At 35.6% G+C, this 18,452-nt stretch overlaps 1 protein-coding gene across 5 annotated transcripts in view; it reads right to left on the bottom strand.

The window, feature by feature from the left end:
- Positions 1–18,431, bottom strand: part of ANKRD60 (ankyrin repeat domain 60) — an 85,404-nt gene extending 66,973 nt beyond the window's left edge. For 2 of the 5 annotated variants that reach the window (XM_031951679.1, XM_031951684.1), the window contains exons 1-2: positions 18,317–18,431; positions 17,954–17,998 (exon numbers count right to left, since the gene is read on the bottom strand). In XM_031951679.1, the coding sequence (XP_031807539.1) occupies positions 17,954–17,998; positions 18,317–18,323 (52 nt within the window). In that variant the 5' untranslated portion in view covers positions 18,324–18,431. The remainder of the gene's footprint in view (positions 1–17,953; positions 17,999–18,316) is intronic. The other 3 variants (XM_031951681.1, XM_012539661.3, XM_031951682.1) reach the window with 3 other exon arrangements.
- Between the last annotated feature and the right edge of the window lie 21 nt (positions 18,432–18,452).

The raw sequence follows: 18,452 nt of genomic DNA on the forward strand, positions 1-18,452 counted from the left end.
TCAGAATTTCATTACTTGAGAGCATTTTAACCCTCTGAAACTGACATCTGCTAGACTCTAAGATTCAGGGCACCTAATTATCCATATTTTTGAACTCTCAGAAATATGTTCTTCAATAATGTTATTCAAATGTCCTTTACAACATTCCCCATCTCTTACTCTGGAAAATCTTTAGCTTTTAAAAAGTTTTATTGATTATTTCTTTTTATGTTCCAGTTATTTCTGGATATATCATACCTCCACCATAACAAAGAAAAAAAAAAAAAACATCAGTTAAGAACAAATAACAAAGACAAAAAAATCAGTTAAGTATAAATAACCATCAATAGCCTCCCCTCCTTCCTCTCCTCCTTAACTCTCTAACAAATGGAGGGGCAGAAATGACATCTGGCTATTTGAGCAAAAAGGGTACACACACTTTACCCTAAAGCAATAAGTAGGGGAAACTAAATGGTACAGTAAATAGACTGTTGGCCTTGGGAGGAGACAGTGAATTAAAATCTGACTTGAGCTGTATGACCTGGGCAAGTCACGTAACCCTGTCTGCTTCAGTTCCTAATCTGTAAAATGAGCAGAAGAAGAAAAATGGCAAATCACTTCAGTATCTTTGCCAAGAAAACTCACATAGGTTAGAAAGAGTTGGACACAACTAATCAACAAAACAATTAACAACAAAGCAATCAGTGTTGAGATTAAATCTTTTGCCATAAAGACAATTTATTGATGCTAAGTGAAATTAGCAGAACCAGGAGATCATTATACATGGCAACAACAAGACTATACAATTATCAGTTCTGATGGATGTGGCTCTCTTCAACAATGAGATGATATAGATCAGTTTCGATTATTTATTGAAGAAGAGAGCCATCTACATGTGGGAACTGAGTGTGGACCACAACATAGCATTCTCACTCTTTCTGTTGTTGTTTGCTGGCATTTTGTTTTCTTTCTCAGGTTTTTTTTTTCCTTCTTGATCCAATTTTTCTTGTGTAGCAAGATAACTGTATGAATATGTATATATTGGATTTAACATATATTTTAACATATTTAACATGTATTGGACTACCTGCCATCTAGGAAAGGGAGTGGGGAAAAAAAGGAGAAAATTTGGAACAGAAGGTTTTGTAAGGATCAATGTTGAAAAATTACCCATGCATATGTTTTGTAAATAAAAACTTTAATTTAAAAAAAAAAAGACAACTTATTGAATTATTGCCTAGGATGGAATTTTGCTACAGTGTATTAGATTATGAGCATCTTGAGAGCTAGAACTGTCTTTTGCCTTTCTTTGCATCCCCTGTGTTTAAATAAAATGCTTGGTACATGGTAGGTGCTTAATAAAGACTTGTTGACAGCCATAACATACAAATTATGGCTGCTACTATACTCAGAACTTTTTTCTGATCTGATCTTGCCAGTTTTCTCTCATAGGAAAGTTTCAGTTCCAATTTTGGTTTTTGCTATTAGTCACCCTTAGGTTCCTGCTCTATCCTGAATGGAATCTCACTTGCCTGAACTTTAGACTTATTTTTTTGGGAATACTGCTTCAGTCTTCCTGCCATGATCTAATTAATGCCGCTTCAAATGTTGACACTGCCCTTCTCTTTCAATGTGATACTTTGAGCAACCCATCTCCCTGTATCTGAATTCCATGGTGATTCTCAATTGATCTCTCCAGTACTGGCAATATATCTAGATGAGGTTTTTTCCTCTTCTTTTTTTTCTCTTTTTTTTAAAAAGACATGATCAACCAAATGATTGCAGGATTTCAAGTTACAAGGACCATGAGAATAGATCTAGTCCAAATCCCTGATACCCAATACCTCTCATCTATAAGATAAACAAACTGAGTTCCAAAGAAGTTCAGTGACAGAGAAAATAAGTAGCAATGGTGAGATCTGTATTAAAAAGCATAGCTATGTTTCTCTGAGGATCAAAAAAGGATTTGGTTCATGACAAATTAAGTTTTCTTTCCACTCTCTCAAGAGGTTTCTGTTTGGGAGAAAATATAACATAAAATAAACTGTCAATCTAATTTAGAAATTAGTTCTTTGCTTATTTTAAATTTTAACTAGTGTGACAGGACATAATTAATCTTTGGATAAGCTGAAAAAAATTGACTTTCTGAATTTGCAAGCCTAAGATTCAGATCACATGCTCTGGTGAGTCAACCAAAGTACAAACACTAATGTGATCATGGTGCTGATCTTACCCATTCTGATACTAAAGATCAGTAAAGATTTCTTAAACTAGGTGAGATTTAAGATGAGACTGGAAGAAAGTCTAGAGAACAAATTGGTATTATTGTTGCTACTGCAAAAGGCATGACAATCTATTGACCTAAGGGTCTTTTCATAATCCCTGTGCCTGCCTAAACCAGAGGTTCTTAAATTTTTTTTTTTATATCACCCACATCCATGAAGTCAATTGACCCCTTCTCAGATTAAATGAATAAAATATGATTAACAAGAAAAACAATTATATTGATAAGGTTTTTATACATATACACATACACATATATATTTATATGTATTTATACTTATATTTAAATATTACACAAGTGTGGCTTAAGATCCGTAGCTTAGAGGTCAAAGCTCCCTTCCCTGGCATGAAAGACTACCACTGTATGTATTACATTACTAAATAGAGTATAAATTCCTTGAGACAGGGTTCTTATTTTTGCATTTTTATCCCCACAACTAGAACATAGTCAGCACTTAACAAATGCTTAATGAATTGAAATAGACATTAATAGATCGTATTATCAAATCCAACCCTCACATTTTATAGAAAAATCTAAGGCCCATCTTCAGTCAATAAGCATGTATTAAATACCTGCTCTGTGCTCAGGCACTGTGTCAATCATTTGGGACACTCTCTCCACCCCACCCCCAAAAAACAGCAAAAAACAGTTCTTACACTCTAGGAGGAGTTCACAATCTAATGAGGGAACTCATAATTAAATTGCTGTTAGAAACAATATTATTTCAAAAAGCTTTTTTGTATACTACTTATCAGTTAATAATAGCATTAAAATATGTCACCTGTTTAACAATTCAGATTACAAAGTATATTTTATAAATTTATATTGACTAGCAGGTCTAAATTAGTAAAAAACTGATTATAAAATATTTCAAAAGAAGTAATTATTTTCAAGGAGCTAGAGCTAGGCTAGCTAAATATTATCTAATGGATTTTCTTTTAGCATATTAAAACAATAATACAAATAATATTGGCCTATATTTACATTTTATTTATCTTATTTGTATGCCCTGAAAGTGTTCCTTCTTGTACTATTCAGTTATTTTGTTCTGTTCTATTCCATGGGTGGAATATAGCCTTAGTAAACTCCCTTGTGAACCATAAATTATTAGATAAGCAAAAGTCACCTAAACAAGAAAAAAAAAAAAAAACCCACCACATTTCCTAATGTTACTATCATATGCAATAGACAGTACTCAATCCCCCTCATCCAAGTACTTAAAAGCAATGTATCTTACAAAGGTAATTTTCATAGCACAAATATAGACCATAGGCTAGGTGATTTGAAAGAAATTTTAGAAACTACAGAATCTAATCCCCTCATTTTTTACACATGACAAAATTCTGAGGGAAAAAAAAATAATCTGAACAAAGTAATATATACATGAATCTCCTGACTCTGTGGATTTTCTACTACACCATAATATACCAACCCCTATCAAAAAGAACCCCATCTGAAAGTGAAGTCTAATTTAATGAGATTCTTTTATAATTATACCTATATTATGAGACAGTTTATATTCTGAGCGGTTGGTTGGGGTTTTTTTTAAATATAAGTTCCTACTACAGTTTAAATCAAAGGAAGATTTTTTTTTTCAAATTATATTCTTTTCATGTGAATAAAGCCCAAATTACATTAAATAAAATTAAGATTTTTAACCAAGAATTAGAATAATTTAGAAGTGAAATAGGAGATGTCTGAAATTTTTATTCTAGCTTTTAAAAAAGGTAATTAAGCAGGACTTCATGAATTACAAAATTGAACAGGAATGATGTCTACCTACACAGGCCCTGTAGATGTCCAAAATAAGAATAATTTCAATGTTATGATCTGTTGGAAAAGTTAACACTTTGCAAAATATTGAAGAATTTTAATTTCTATTATTTTAAGAGAGTGTTATCTTTAGACCACTGCTAAATATTAAGCTAAATGTATTCTCAGGATTGCTACATTCTTGTGCACTATTGAATAGTTAACCTATTCTCTGAAACATCAGTAAATTCATGCCATATGGATACATTTGACATTTTATATTTAAAAAATACCAAAATTAGAAGTAAAAGATATATTTCAGCTTGTAAGATTATGATATCAGACCTTTTCTTTCTGCATTAGTTCTTTCATTCATACTTGTGATTTTATCAGTGGGAAATAATTAAACTGACATTAGTTTGTGACTTATAGGCTTAGAGAGTTATCTAGGGCATTGAGAGGTTAACTCTGTCAACATATGACAAAGGCAAGATTTGGACCTAGATTTTCCTGAATCCAAGACATGCTCTCTATCTAACCATTATGATAGGTTTGTTTTCACTTAATTGCCTACATGTGCTTAAAAAGAAAAAAAAAACTACTTTTTAATGAAAACAATATAATTCAAGTAAATTTAGTTTATTTAGGAAAATCCATTTCTATTAATGCTCTATCAAGATCTCTTATTTCCTAACAGTACAAGAGAAAAATTTTTAAGAGTCTTCCTTGTGGAAAATATATCAGTCTTTCCTCTAATAATTTTTGAGCACCAGCACATAAATTTTCATTCACTGTAATAATAAAGTTCATAAGCTAGCTTGAACAGGCATCATTAACTCACTTCTTAGAAATAATCAGAACAAAGCAAGAAAAAACAGGGGCAAAACTTCAAGCATGAGGAATTTGGAAATTTAATTCCTAACTTCCTAAGAATCAATCATACCTTATGACCAGCACTGTCCCCCATCTAATACACATACCTACCCACCATGTTTTCTCTCAGCTGTATGACCAATATTCCCTTGCCTCTGTTGCATCACAGTTAACAGCTATCATTACCCATACCTCTAGGAGGATCACTCAAAGAAAACTCAGTTCAACAAAGGAGCATTAGAACTGAGTTCCATCACTATCAAATAACATAATGGTTTTAAACATTTGTCATTTATGTTATTTAAAGCAAAAGGCTTCAGCCTAATCTATGGTCAGCTTCATCCATTGAGGCCACTACACAGGTGCTCTCAGTAGATCTAGAGGAAGACACTTAAGGATAGATAGAGAAAAGTCTCTTAGTAATATAAGGCAGAGGCTCCTTGGGGTGTGCAAATCCTGAGGCTATCTTGTGAGAAAATGGCAAGAGGCTAGATCAGATCTTCAGTCCTTGGCTCTTCACAGCAACTGCCTTTTGTAATCTAGTGACTGAGGTTAGAGAAGATAATTACTAAATAATTACTAAATGACTGGGATTCTACATCTCCATCTTTCCCTACCACCAAAACATCTGTTCCTGTTTCCCTTGCAGCCCAATGTAAAACAGTCAGCTTTTGTCTCCAGAAGAGGCAGAATCAATGAAGCAGGCCCATTCTTCAAATCTCAGGATTATTAGGGAAGGAAGGATTGTAGTCTTCTCTTTCATCCCTGTCTTACATAAAGAAAAATATATCCTTTCTTACAAAGAAAACCTTGCTATATATCCTTGACCCCACTCTTTTTTCTAGATTTTCTCCTATATGATTCCTACTAACCTTCAATATTTTCTTATTTACCAAATACTTCTCTGCTACCTACAAATACCCCAAATCTTCTCCTTAAAACAAAACAAAACAAAACAAAACTATCATTTGATCTGATCATCCTGACTATTGTTTTCCATCTCCCTCACCTCCCTTCTTTTGGCTAACCACCTTTAAAAAACTTATACTGTTTCCATTATCTCAACTTTCCTCTCTCTTTTAAACTCTGTAATCTGGCATGCAAGCTCTTCATTCAAATGAAAATACTCTCTGAAGTTACTAGGAATCTCTTACTCGCTAGATCTAATGGTCTTTTCTCAATCGGCTTCATTCTTGACTCTATTGAAGTCTCTGGCATAAACACATCTTCTCCTGAATATTGTGTCTTCTCTCTAGGATTTCCTGACACTGAAGTCTCCTGGTTCCCTAACCACTCCCTCACTTTACTCTGCTGAAAGTTCATCTAAGTCATCCACTAACCATAAGTATTGTCTAAAGGTTTCTATTCTCTCAATACCAGATCTCTTTTGATCTTAGTAAATGGATTCAATTATCATTTCTATGCACATAATTATTTATTCAGCTTTAACTTCTCTTTTGCACCCTAGTCTTGCATAAACAACTGTATTGAATATCTAAAATTGATTAACTCAATACACAATTTAAAAAATGTTTTATTGGGCATTTAAGTGGTACCTAGACAGAGTCCTGGAGTCAAAAGGACTCAAGTTCAAATATGTCTTCAGACACTTGCTAGTTTTGCAACTCTGGGCAAGTCACTTAACCCTGATTGCCAAAAAGGAAAGAAAGGACTGAGGGAAGGAAAGAGAGAAGAAGGAAAGGAGGAAGGAAAGAAGAGAAAGAATGTCTATCAATTTACATAAATAATGAGAACATATGAGCTTATTATTTTATATATTATTAAGTTAGATCTTATTCAACTTCTCACTCTCTCATCTCCCCCATCTATACTTTTGCTAATGCCTATTGATTTTTACCTTTGTTATATACCTTGCATAACTTCCTTTTCTGCTCCGAAATTGTCACCATCTTGGAGCAGGTTCTCATTACCTCAAATCCAGACCAAGCCTGTTGCTTGATCTCCCTGCTCCAGTCCACCCCCTTATCATCTGTGAAAGTGATCTTCCTAAATCAGAGGGCTTCTTGCCCATTCAATAAATTCCAATGGCTCCCTAGCACCTCCAAAATCAATTATGAGATTCTGAAAGGCTCAAAGCCTTTTACAACTTGTTTCCTCCCTATCTTTTCAGTCTTCTTGCTTATCTGTCCACTGACATTGATCTACATGCTGTTCCTCACCCAAATAACAGCTCCAGAATGTTTTTCCTCTTCATCTCCCAACCCCTAAGTTCTCTTTCAAGTCCCAGATAAAATCCTATTTTCTATAGGAAGACTTTTCCAATCTTTTTAAATTCTAATGGTATTAGTTCCAATTTAACCTGCACATAGCTAGTTTGTATATTGTACACTGGTGTTTATATGTTGTCCTCCCCATTAGATTGAGTTCCTTGTCTTTTATCTTTCTTTGTATTCCTGGCACTTAACACAATGCCTGGCACATAGCAGTGCTTAATAAATGTTTTCTGACTGATTTTATATTTTGAGTTATTTGCATGTTCTCACTCCCAATGAATGAGAGGTCTTAGCACACTAAGCAGTTCCTGGCACATATTAAATACTTAAATGCTTGGTGACAAATTGAGAATCTCACATCTTCTTCATATAAAAAAGGAGAGAAGCTAAAGAATACACTTTAGATTGCTACATCGAATCAGAAGTTGATCTTTAGTATTCTACTACTAAATTACCATTTAATTCATCTCTAAGGTTCCATTCAACTCTAAATCCTATTTGAACCTATAAAAAACAATGAAACTTTTGATAATCTACTTACTTATTTTATCAGAGTTCTGCAAATTAACCTAATTTAAGTTCACCTAAACAATTCAAAGTTCAAGTTAAAATAGCAAAAAAAATAAGGCACCTCATATCAAACAAATCTCAGAAGTCTTTAGCAACAAAAATAATAGAAACAAAGGTAGAGTATTTAAAAAAAGATTCACTATCTAAATATTTATTTTTTCTCTAAATAATTCAGAGCTCAAACAGCACAGATCTAATATAATCTCTTCAGCAATGAGTTCCATATAATCACCACTCACTTTCAAAAGGCACAAAACCATTGAAGACTTTGTATTGATAACTAGATTGTATTGGTAACTACATATACATAGTAGCATGCTCTATTCATATTCAAAGTATTGTTTAGAACAATGCCCATAAGATGGAAAAAACGGATGTTCAGAGAGTAAAACTGACTTCTTCATGTATTACAGGAAATAAAAAGGGAGACCGAAACCCAAGTCTTTTAAGGCTACAAAGTCAATGTTCTTTCCTCAATAACATTCTTGTCTCTCACAGTATGTAAAATAATTTTAGACTAAATGACCTTTAAATTATCTTCTAGTTCTAATGATAAAGGAATTAAGTTCTGATCTTCTTAGTCAACAGTCATAATACGTTATGACGTTATATAATCACCACCCCTACCCAGGTCTTTGTGCAATTTCCAGTTACACGCGCGTGCGTGCGCATACACATACATACACACATGTAAAATGCATGTATTATTATCAGTTTATGAGTTGGTCCTCCCAACTCCCAATATAATGTGACCAACTTAATTGCAGCCACTGTTCTGTTTTTGTCTTTATATTTCCTGCACCAGGTAAGTAGCAGGTGATCAATAAATGCTTTCTAAATTGAAACAAGTATCACCAGTCTGGCTTATTCTCCATGCTATTCTACATAACAACTTCTAAAAATGTTTCTTTAAAAAAAAACAAAAAACTAAACTAATCTCTGATGTGAATAACATAAACAACATGACATATGGTATTTTCATGTTACAATTCTTACTACAGATGGCTATTACTATCTCAGTGCATGGCTATGGCTATTTATGCCAACTCAATCCATGAGCAACAACAGAAATTTCCACACTATTCAACTTCATCAATGTGTGACTTTAGACACTTTAGAATCCAAAGCTTGAGATTATTTATAACTCAAGGCTACTGGTGAACAGGAAACAGACTCAAGTTACTTGAGATTTAAGAACTTGGAGGGTGTAAGTAGCTCCAAAGATGATATGGTCCCTGTCTATATGCTGTCAGGAAGGTGGGAAGTGGAGGGAAAGAAACAAGGACTATCAGGAAGGAGACTTTTGTTATTGTTGTGTCAGATTCTTTGTGACTCTACAGACCCTACCACTCCAGGCCATTCCTTTTTCTGCTATCTCTGGAAGTCAGTTTAAGCTCATGTTTGTTGTTTTCCATGACATTAACCATCCAATCCTTTACTGTTCCGTTTTCCTTTTGCCTTCAATCTTTCCCAACATCAGAATCTTTTCCAATGAGTTCTGTTTTCTCATTAGGTTGGCCAAAGTACTGAAGTACCACCTAGGTATATATAAGGAGATTACCTAGTCACTAATAAGTGAAACAACATCACTCTGAATATCCTAATACCTCTCCATTAAAGACAGCATATAAGAGTTTTATAAATTAAGTGTTGCTAAGTAGAATAACAGCTATTTTTATTGTTTTCCTACTGGTTTTTTTTTTTTTTTAATTTTTGAAACAACCCTATAATAAAGAATGCTGTCTGCAGATCTAAAAAGATTTTCATTTTAGCTCACATCAAAAACGTAACTAACAAAATTAATCTAATGACTGACGATCTTGACAAAATTACTAAAATTTTTCAATTATGGAACAGAAACTCTTTAAATGACCAAACAGAAACTTTCCCATGAAGAATAAGAAATTGGCACCATAAGCAACAATTTACACTTTTTTCTCAGATAAGTTAAGCCATTCTGATTGAAGATTTCTATTCCTAGCACTTTTCTTAAAAAAAACTTTATCTGTGATGAAGAGTCCATTTAATGCTACTTATAAAACAAATGGAAAATTTCAGGATATTGTCAATATCTGGTTTCCTCTTGGAATTAAATTATATAGTGCAAAAAAAGTAAAAGGAAGAAAATGGAAAATCTGACTTCTTATAATGCTTTGGTCATTGATATCTTCATTCTAATAGAAGATGGTTTGCCTCTGTGGGGGTATGGGAGAGGGAAGGAAAAAAGTAAATGAGGAAAGATTCAGCAGTTAGCCCAGAATTGTCACTAAGTCAGAGTTGGGGTGTACAACAACTCAAGACTCTTGACTAAACCTATCTTAATCCCAGATGTTTCATTTGATCAGAACATGCAAGGATTTTAAACAAATGGAACATTAGACTTGTCTACCATTTTTATGTCCTTCATTTATTCTAGTTAAATAGATTTAGAAAATAGGTAGGCTCTGTTTCTATTCACTCTGCTTTGCTAAGTGGATTTAAATTAAAAAAACAAACTTATTTGATTTAACTTTCAGGAAAAAAAAATGAGGACTCAACTCAGAGTTTAAATTAGCATAGTTCAATATTGTTCTTGGTTAATAGTTCAGTTCAAGCTCCTGAATATAATAAAAATGAATCACAGAATTTACAGCTGAAAAAACTTTTAAAATAAATTACCTAATCTAGAGGTATCAAATTTAAAGACCATGTGCCCACAAAACTCTTTAGTGCAGCCTGAACTATATTAAAATGTAATTGGAAGGGGCAGCTAGGTGGCCCAGTGGATAGAGCACTAGCCCTTAAGTCAGGAGGACCTGAGTTCAAATTTGGCCTCAGACATTTAACAGGGCCTAACTGTGTGACCCTGGGCAAGTCACTTAACCCCAATTGCCTCAGCCAAAAAAAAAAAAAAAAAGTCTACAAAATGTAATTGGAAATATTTAAAATTTTAAAAAATATATACAATGCAACATAAATAATATTAATTTGTGGTTTTTTAAGTTCATATGTGGCCAGTGAAGATCCATTTCTATTTGAGAATACTACCAAACCAATTTAACATTTATTTTATGAATAAAGAAAAACAGGTCCAAGAGAGATAAGAGTTTGCTCATGTTTATATAGATAATACATAACAGTGTGTAGATTTAAATTTGGGTCCTCTGACTACAAATTGTGGGAATTGAGTAAATCACTCTGACTTCATCTTGTTACTCAATTCTGGACTTAACTTAGTTCCCTTTGGATTCAATGATGGGTCTAGTCCAATTTCTGTTTTGTGGGAAATCTGTATTCAATTAAGGGAACGGTGAGAAAATCATTTAATTTTTGGAATATACCTCTGTGGCAGAAAAGCTGGACTATCTTTATCTGTTTCTTAGAGACTCTTCACTAAATTGTACTAACCAGAAACCCAGTCAGATCTAAAGATTGATTTAAGGACTTTTCTCACATTCATACACTTCAAGCAAACCAAATGTCTTATCTGAAAACTAGTCCTGTACTGGTCAATGTTACAGTTTCCTTGTTCCTCTGAATGACAAGGAGAATGAAGCACCTCTTTTTCTGATTTTGGGAACTGCACCTGCTCACTCTCCCCTCCCAACTCTTGAAATGCATTCATTCCCTCTCCCAACTCCAAAAGCCCCTAATCTTTACTACAATTAGAAATCAGATTACTTAATCTCGAATCTTGGTTTAAAGCCTCCTAATTGTTTTCTTTTACCAAATAAAAATCTGACTCCCTTTGTATGAAAGATCCACTGCCAAGCAAAGGAGGCTGGGTACCTGATTTGTTCTGCAATTGGCAGGACATAAACTGATATTCTGAGAAACTTGAACCTTTATCTTTTCAGTTATTTCAGATTTCATTCACCACAAAATTCAATTCTCTTTCCACCATTCCATCATAAATTCTTTCTTTTTACCCTCTTTTCTTTCTACACTCTATGTCCCACTCTTCCTTTCCCCAGGATCTCGTCCATTTCTATGGCTTCAACTGTCCTATCTATGAAGAATGCATTTTTCTTCATCTCAACTTTCAATTCCTTCTGCTTTGCTGGCAAATTGCTGGCAAATCAGTCAATAAACATTAACCTACTACTATGCAGCAGGCATTGTGCTAAGCACTGGAATACAAAGAAAGGAAAAAGACAGCCCTTGCACTCTAGGAGCTCAGTCTAATGAGAAACATTCAAACAAATATGTATAAACAAGATTACAGGAGAAATAGGAAATAATCAAAAAGAGGGAAGGAATTAGAATTAAGAGGGATTTGGAAAGGCTTCCTATAGAAGGTGAGACTTGAAGGAAGCCAGGAGTTGGAAATGAGGAAAGAGCATTCCAGGCAAAGAGAGAGTAGGAAAAAATACCCAGAGAGAAGGAACTTGCTCAAAAAGCAGCAAAGCAACTAACACTTTGGATTAAGCAAGGGAAATTGGATTATGAAGGATTTTGAATGCCAGAGAAGGTAACTGATTCTGGAAATGCTTGATAGTCCGTGAAGATTGTTGAGTAAGGGAGTAACATGGTTGAACCTGGACTTCAGGAATATCATTTGGTGGCTGAAGAGATATAAACTGAGTGAGGAGAGATGTAACAGGCAGACAAAACCAGAAGGCTACTGAAATAGTCCAGGTGGAGGAGATGCAGGCATGCACCAGCGTGATGGCAGTATTGGGGGCGGGAGGGGAGGAAAGGAGAAATCAATAGCCCTTGGCAACAGAAGAGGGGCAAGCGATTGTGAGGAGTCAACACCTAGGTTGTAAGCCCTGGAGACTAGAAGGATGGAAATGCCTTCAACTGTATAAGGGAAGTTTGAGGAGAGTTGGTTGAAAGATAATGAGTTCAATTTTGCCTATGTTGAATTTACAATGTCTTCTGGATAACCAGGTCCAGTTATCTGTTAGGCAATTGGAGATAAAAGCCTAGAGTTCAATAGAGAGTTTGGGTTGGATAAATAAATTTGAGAATCACTGGCATAGAGATAACTGAATTCTTGAGAGTTGATAAGACCACCAAATAAAATAGTATAAAACAAAATCATCTTAAACTGTGGGTCTCGTAACTGAATGGGGGGGGGGGTGTGTGCAAAAAATTTGATTTGATCAGCAAATGTTTGATTTGCATACTCTAATTTATATACTTATATACCTAAGAAAAAATTTCTCAGGAGAAAAAGGGTCACAAGTAGAAAAAGTTTAAGAGGCCCTGGTACAAAAGGACAAATGAAGAGAGTCCAGGCCTGGGACACAGCCAGTGCAATTGCTCAGAGTTGGAAGATGGAATCTTGTATGAAGAATAGCACATAGTCCAGTGTTACTGGACTGAAAAATTTGTGGGGGAATGTAATATGTAAGAAGAATGGAAAAATAGGGAAGGGGCAGGTTATGAAGGGCTTTTATAATTGATCCTGAAAGTAATAGGGTGCCACTAAAGTTTATTTTGGGGATTGTGGAAGTAAAATGGTCAACCCTGAGCTATATATAGAAAGATCACTTTGACAGTTGAGTAGAAGATAGCTTGGATCTAAAAGATTGTGACAAGAAGACCTATTGAAAGCGCTGCTGACATCTCAGATTCAATCAAGTTATAATGTCCTCCCTTTCCCCAAATCTTCTATTTCTGATATCACCATTACCATTCCAGTTAACCAAGCTCATAACCACAAGGTGTGTTTTATCCTTCCTTCATCAGGCCCTACCTACATCTAATCATTTGTCAAATACAATTGATTCTATATCTGCAACATATTTCTATAGGTAATCTTCTTTCCAAAATCACTACAATTACTCTCACTTCTTCATTCATAAATTATAGTAATTGTCTTGTTTTTCCTTTCTCCAATCTCTTTCCTACTCAAAGTCTTTGGAATTAATGATCACAGTCTTCATAAGGCAATACTTTGATCACATTTCTCAAAAACTCTAATTAGTTTATCACAGAATATTAAACAAAATATTCTAATCTTGATTCAAGGTCTTCCACAATCTGACCCCAATCTTTCTCTTCAGTTTTCTGTTATATTACTCCCTTTTATGTACTCAATGTTCCAGTCAAAATGTAATGCTTGGTCTTTCCCCCATTCTCAATCTAATTTGCTTCTTTGCTCAGACCATTATTACCAGAATCAGAGAAAGTAAGTTGAATTGTTGGAGAGGGAACACAGAGATGACTATAGTTCTAAAAAGGTACAGACAATCCTTTTCTGAGACAGCTTGTATATATGTATAAACTAAGAGAACCAAAGCTTTTGGACTGGCAAAACTGAATTTGCCCTTATACTGTGACTACAGAACTATTTCCCTTGAAAAGAGAGGAGAGTATCGTTAGACTACTGCATGACAGAACTGGAAAGCTTTGGATATATCTCATTATTTGAATGGCTTTCCAAACACATCTGTGTTGGGAAGTTTCATGTGTGGGAAGCACTTAAGTATGAAGGACACCAAAACAGTGACAATATAACAAGGTAGGTGACAAATGAATTTTTGAAAACACCCACAGGTCATTCTTGTTTATTCCCTCCCAGGCCCCAAGCATGTTAGACTAAGGAACTCTAACATCTATACTCCATTTCTAGGTGTTTCAGTCCTCTCCCTAATACTGCTTTCTCTATAAACACTTTCTTTTCAGCTCTAACTGAAAATAATTTTTCTCAGCACATTTCTCCGCACTTTGTTGTTTTCTTAACTTAATTATCTTCCATTTAATTTATTTATGTATATGTCTTCAAATGTTTGTTATTACATTGTATCATCAATTATAGTTTTTCCACACATAGTACGTTCTCTGTTGAGTAATGGAATGAAGAACCACCTGGAATGGCTAAAACACAAGTTCAGAAAAGAATTTTTCCTCAAACTATGCTCAAAAAGTTATCAAACTGTGCATACCCTTTGATCCAGCAGTGTTACGACTGGGCTTATATCCCAAAGAGATCATAAAGAAGGGAAACCTGTATGTGCAAAATGTTTGTAGTTTTTGTAGTGGTTAGAAACAAACTGAATGGATGTCCATCAGTTGGAGAATATGAATTAATTTGTGGTATATAATATTTGGAATATTCTTTTTAAAGAAATGACCAACAGGATGATTTCGAAAGGCCTGGAGGACTTACAACATGCGAGTGAAAGGCAGGACCAGGAGATTTTAAACTTCAACAACAATACTATATGACGACCAATTCTGATGGACCTGGCCATCCTCCAAATGGAAACCCAAATCATTTCCAATGGAGCAGTAATGAACTAACAGTATGCCCAAGAAGAACTCTGGGAATGACTAAAAACCAACATTGAATTCCCAATCCCATATTTATGCCACCTGCATTTTTTGATTTCCTTCCAAAGCTAATTGTACAATATTTCAGAGTCTGATTCTTTTTTGTACAGCAAAATAACTTTTGGTCATTATACTTTTGTGTATCTAATTTATATTTTAATGTATTAAATCTACTGGTCATCCTGCCATCTGGGGAGGGTGGGGGTAAGAGGTGAAAAATTAACAAAGAGGTTTGGAATTGTTAATGCTGTAAAGTTACCCATGCATATATCCTGTAAATAAATATTAAATAAAAAAAAATAAATAAAAATAAATAAAAAAAAGAATTTTTCCTCATTTGTAAAAGGTCGTGTAATGGAAATTCAACACAGATTTAACAAATCTTTTCTTAAATCTTTTTTCTTGTTTTCTAAATTCAATTTTATTTTATTTTCAGTTCCAAATTCTCTCCCTCCACCCTTTGAGAAGGCAAGAAAAAGAAAATCAACTGCAAATAGGAAGTTATCTAAAACAAATGTCTATATTGGAAGGGGGTGGGGAGTAGGGAAAAAAGTAAGAGAAAAAGGGAAAAAATGATTCTTGCTGCTCTGGTACATGTTTTTCGAACTGGGATCCACACAGTGGTCAGGATGATCAGTTACTGTTCAAATTATTTTATCTTCATTCTCTTATTTGTAATTTTCTGATCCTATTCATTTTGCTATAGTTCAGTTTATATAACTCTTCCTAGATTTTTCTGAAACCATATCCATCATTTACTTTTAAATTCTGACAACTTAGTGCCAACTTGGGAGCAAACTGAACAATTAAAATAGAATGTTTTATTCACAAAGTCCATTTTATTTGAGAATGAATCTTCTCTCTTCCAAAATTCTATGGCTTTATAATTTCATATACTATAGCACTGTCTAATACTAATTTTAAATCTGTGCCCTGATTCTGTATATTATTACAGTAGGCACAATCATTTTTCATACTTAACAATATTGCCAATCGATAGCTCCACTCATATAAAACAAATTATAAACTTCATAATAAGCTATCTCCAACAATATTAGTCACGCCATGAATCATTTAAGACTAAAGTGACATCTTGCAAATGTTAGGATTTGAATCTAAGATTTAATTTTTATACATAAGTATACAAAAATGTCACTTATTTGTGCAAGTAAAACTTGTACATGTACAAAACATCTTGCAAACAAATTTAAATTCTGAGTCTTCACACACACACACACAATGCCCTTTCAGAGGGCATCTTTTTATGACCATAGTACAGGGTTCTAGTCTACCAATTACAAAAACATCTTTATCTTGAAAAAGATGTCTTTAACATTTAGGAGCTTCCAGGATGGAAGCTCCATTTTACCTATATAAAACCAAGCATGGTGCTAGATATAGAGCTCTCTCTATAAGATTGTTTTATATGCTAATGTAAAATACACCTCTGTAATATGATTGCCTTAAAAAGCAAGTCTTCATATTTCATGCTACAAAACAAAGTCAAATTTATTGACTAATAGAAAATGCAACCTCAAACACAACAAATATTTAGTGAGCACTATTAAATGCTCTGAGTGTAAGTCAAAAGGCATACCACTGCACCCAACTAATTAAAAATATGCTAAAAAGAACATAGTGAGTAAACAAAATTATCCCACTTCCTCATAAATATATTTTGGATCCAAGTTAATGTAGTTTGTCCTATTTTATAAGTTTCTTTATTTGCCTTCTTAACCAACATTGGTTTTTAAATTTCAGATACTTAGTAGCTACCATTAATAAGGGATAAAAATGTTTTGAAAGAGAGTAATGAGGAATATCAACAAAAACTTTAAAAAAAAAAATACTCTTGCAAAGTTACTCCTACTCTCCATTCCATGCATACCCCCCAAAACAGAATTTATAATATGGTTTTTAAAGAGATAGCAAAGCACCATCAAAGAAGATAATCTATGTATTTGTTAAAGAAAACAATTTTCAATGTTTTTCTCACCTGTCCATTCTTTCATGGAATGAAATAGCTACAATTACTATAAAACACGTGTGAAAATTTTCCCAACAAAGATTCTAATACAATATCTGCCTTTAAAATGATTGCACTAGATCCATAAGTAGCAAGTACGAATAATTCAGAAACAATCTAAAGCATCGCATTATGTATCTAAAGAAAAGTTCTTACGAGCCATTTAATCCAACCCCATCCCTTTATAGATGGAAGAAACCCAGTCTCAGGGAAGAAAAGTGACTTGACTAGGATGATTCATCTAGAGAGAAATCAGTGGCAAAGGCATGATTTGAACCTCCGACTGTAAGAACCAAGCCTAATTCCACAAGCTTTCTCTCAGCGGCTATTTTACCCATCGCTAATTACTCTGCCAATATTGAAACTCTTCATTCAGTCACGCTCGTACATTATTGATTCTAAAACTCTCTGAAAAACACAAAGCGATTCAAACCACCTTCTTGCAGAACAAACAAGGAATTCTTCAAGAAATCGAAGACTGCCCCCTCTCTCTCCCAACCACTCCCCTTCCCCCAGTTCAGTAACTGAGTTAGGACTAGCGGGATGTCCGCTCGCAGATACACGTCCCACCCCGGAGCTGGGGACACAAGCATCCCCTCGTCACCGGCCAATTTCCCCTTTGGGAGAGCGCAGGAGAGAAACCTTCAGGAAGAATCGTACACACTCCCCAAAATGGTCGGGAAGAGACTCCCCTGCTCTCCCGGTGCACGCCCCTCCCCCAAACCCCCAAGTCCAAACAGGACCCCCGACAGAAGCGGGAAGCTCGTCGCTTCCACAAACCAAGAAACTGTCACCATCACAGTCCAAATGGAGAAGGGGGGAGAGGAGAGCGAGGGGGAAGAGGTGTCCCCCCCGTTCGTCTCAATCGCGCCCCAAAAACTGCAGGGAAGGCAGCGGGAGGGAGGGGCCCTCCGAGGGCCCGGGGACGAAGAGGAGGACGAGGGAGGGGAGGAAGCCAGAACTGTTACTTACAATCATCTAAGTCATCCTGCAAGTCCACAAAATACAAGGGGATCTCTGAAAACCAAGAGAGATAAGAGATCACCAGCGGCGCTGGGAGCACCGGGAGCAGGGCTGGGGAAAGGGCAGACGGGGGAACTCCCGGGGGCTCCGGACTCCGGGACGGCCGGGCTCCGAGACGGCCGGGCTGCGGCAGGAGCCTCGCCCGTCCGAACCGAGCGGAGGGTGGAGGAGGAGGGTGGAAGAGGAGGACCAAGAAGAGGCGGACAGGGAGAAGAAGGAGGAAGCGAAGAAGGAGGAGGAGAAAGCCGAGGACGAGGAGGAGGAGGAATAGGTAGCAACAGCTGCAGCCAAAGGAGCTTCAGCTCCACTCACCCGCCATCTTGAAATGGGCCTGAAGGAAGCGGGGGGCCGGGGGCGGGGGGAGAGGGAGGGAGACCCACTGGGCGAGCCGGGTGGAGGGGAGGAGCGGACAGCTCCTCCCGACCCATCCCCTCGCCCCGCCTCCACA

This window comes from Sarcophilus harrisii, chromosome 2 (assembly GCF_902635505.1).
Source record: "Sarcophilus harrisii chromosome 2, mSarHar1.11, whole genome shotgun sequence".
In the NCBI taxonomy this organism is placed as follows: Eukaryota; Metazoa; Chordata; class Mammalia; order Dasyuromorphia; family Dasyuridae; genus Sarcophilus; species Sarcophilus harrisii.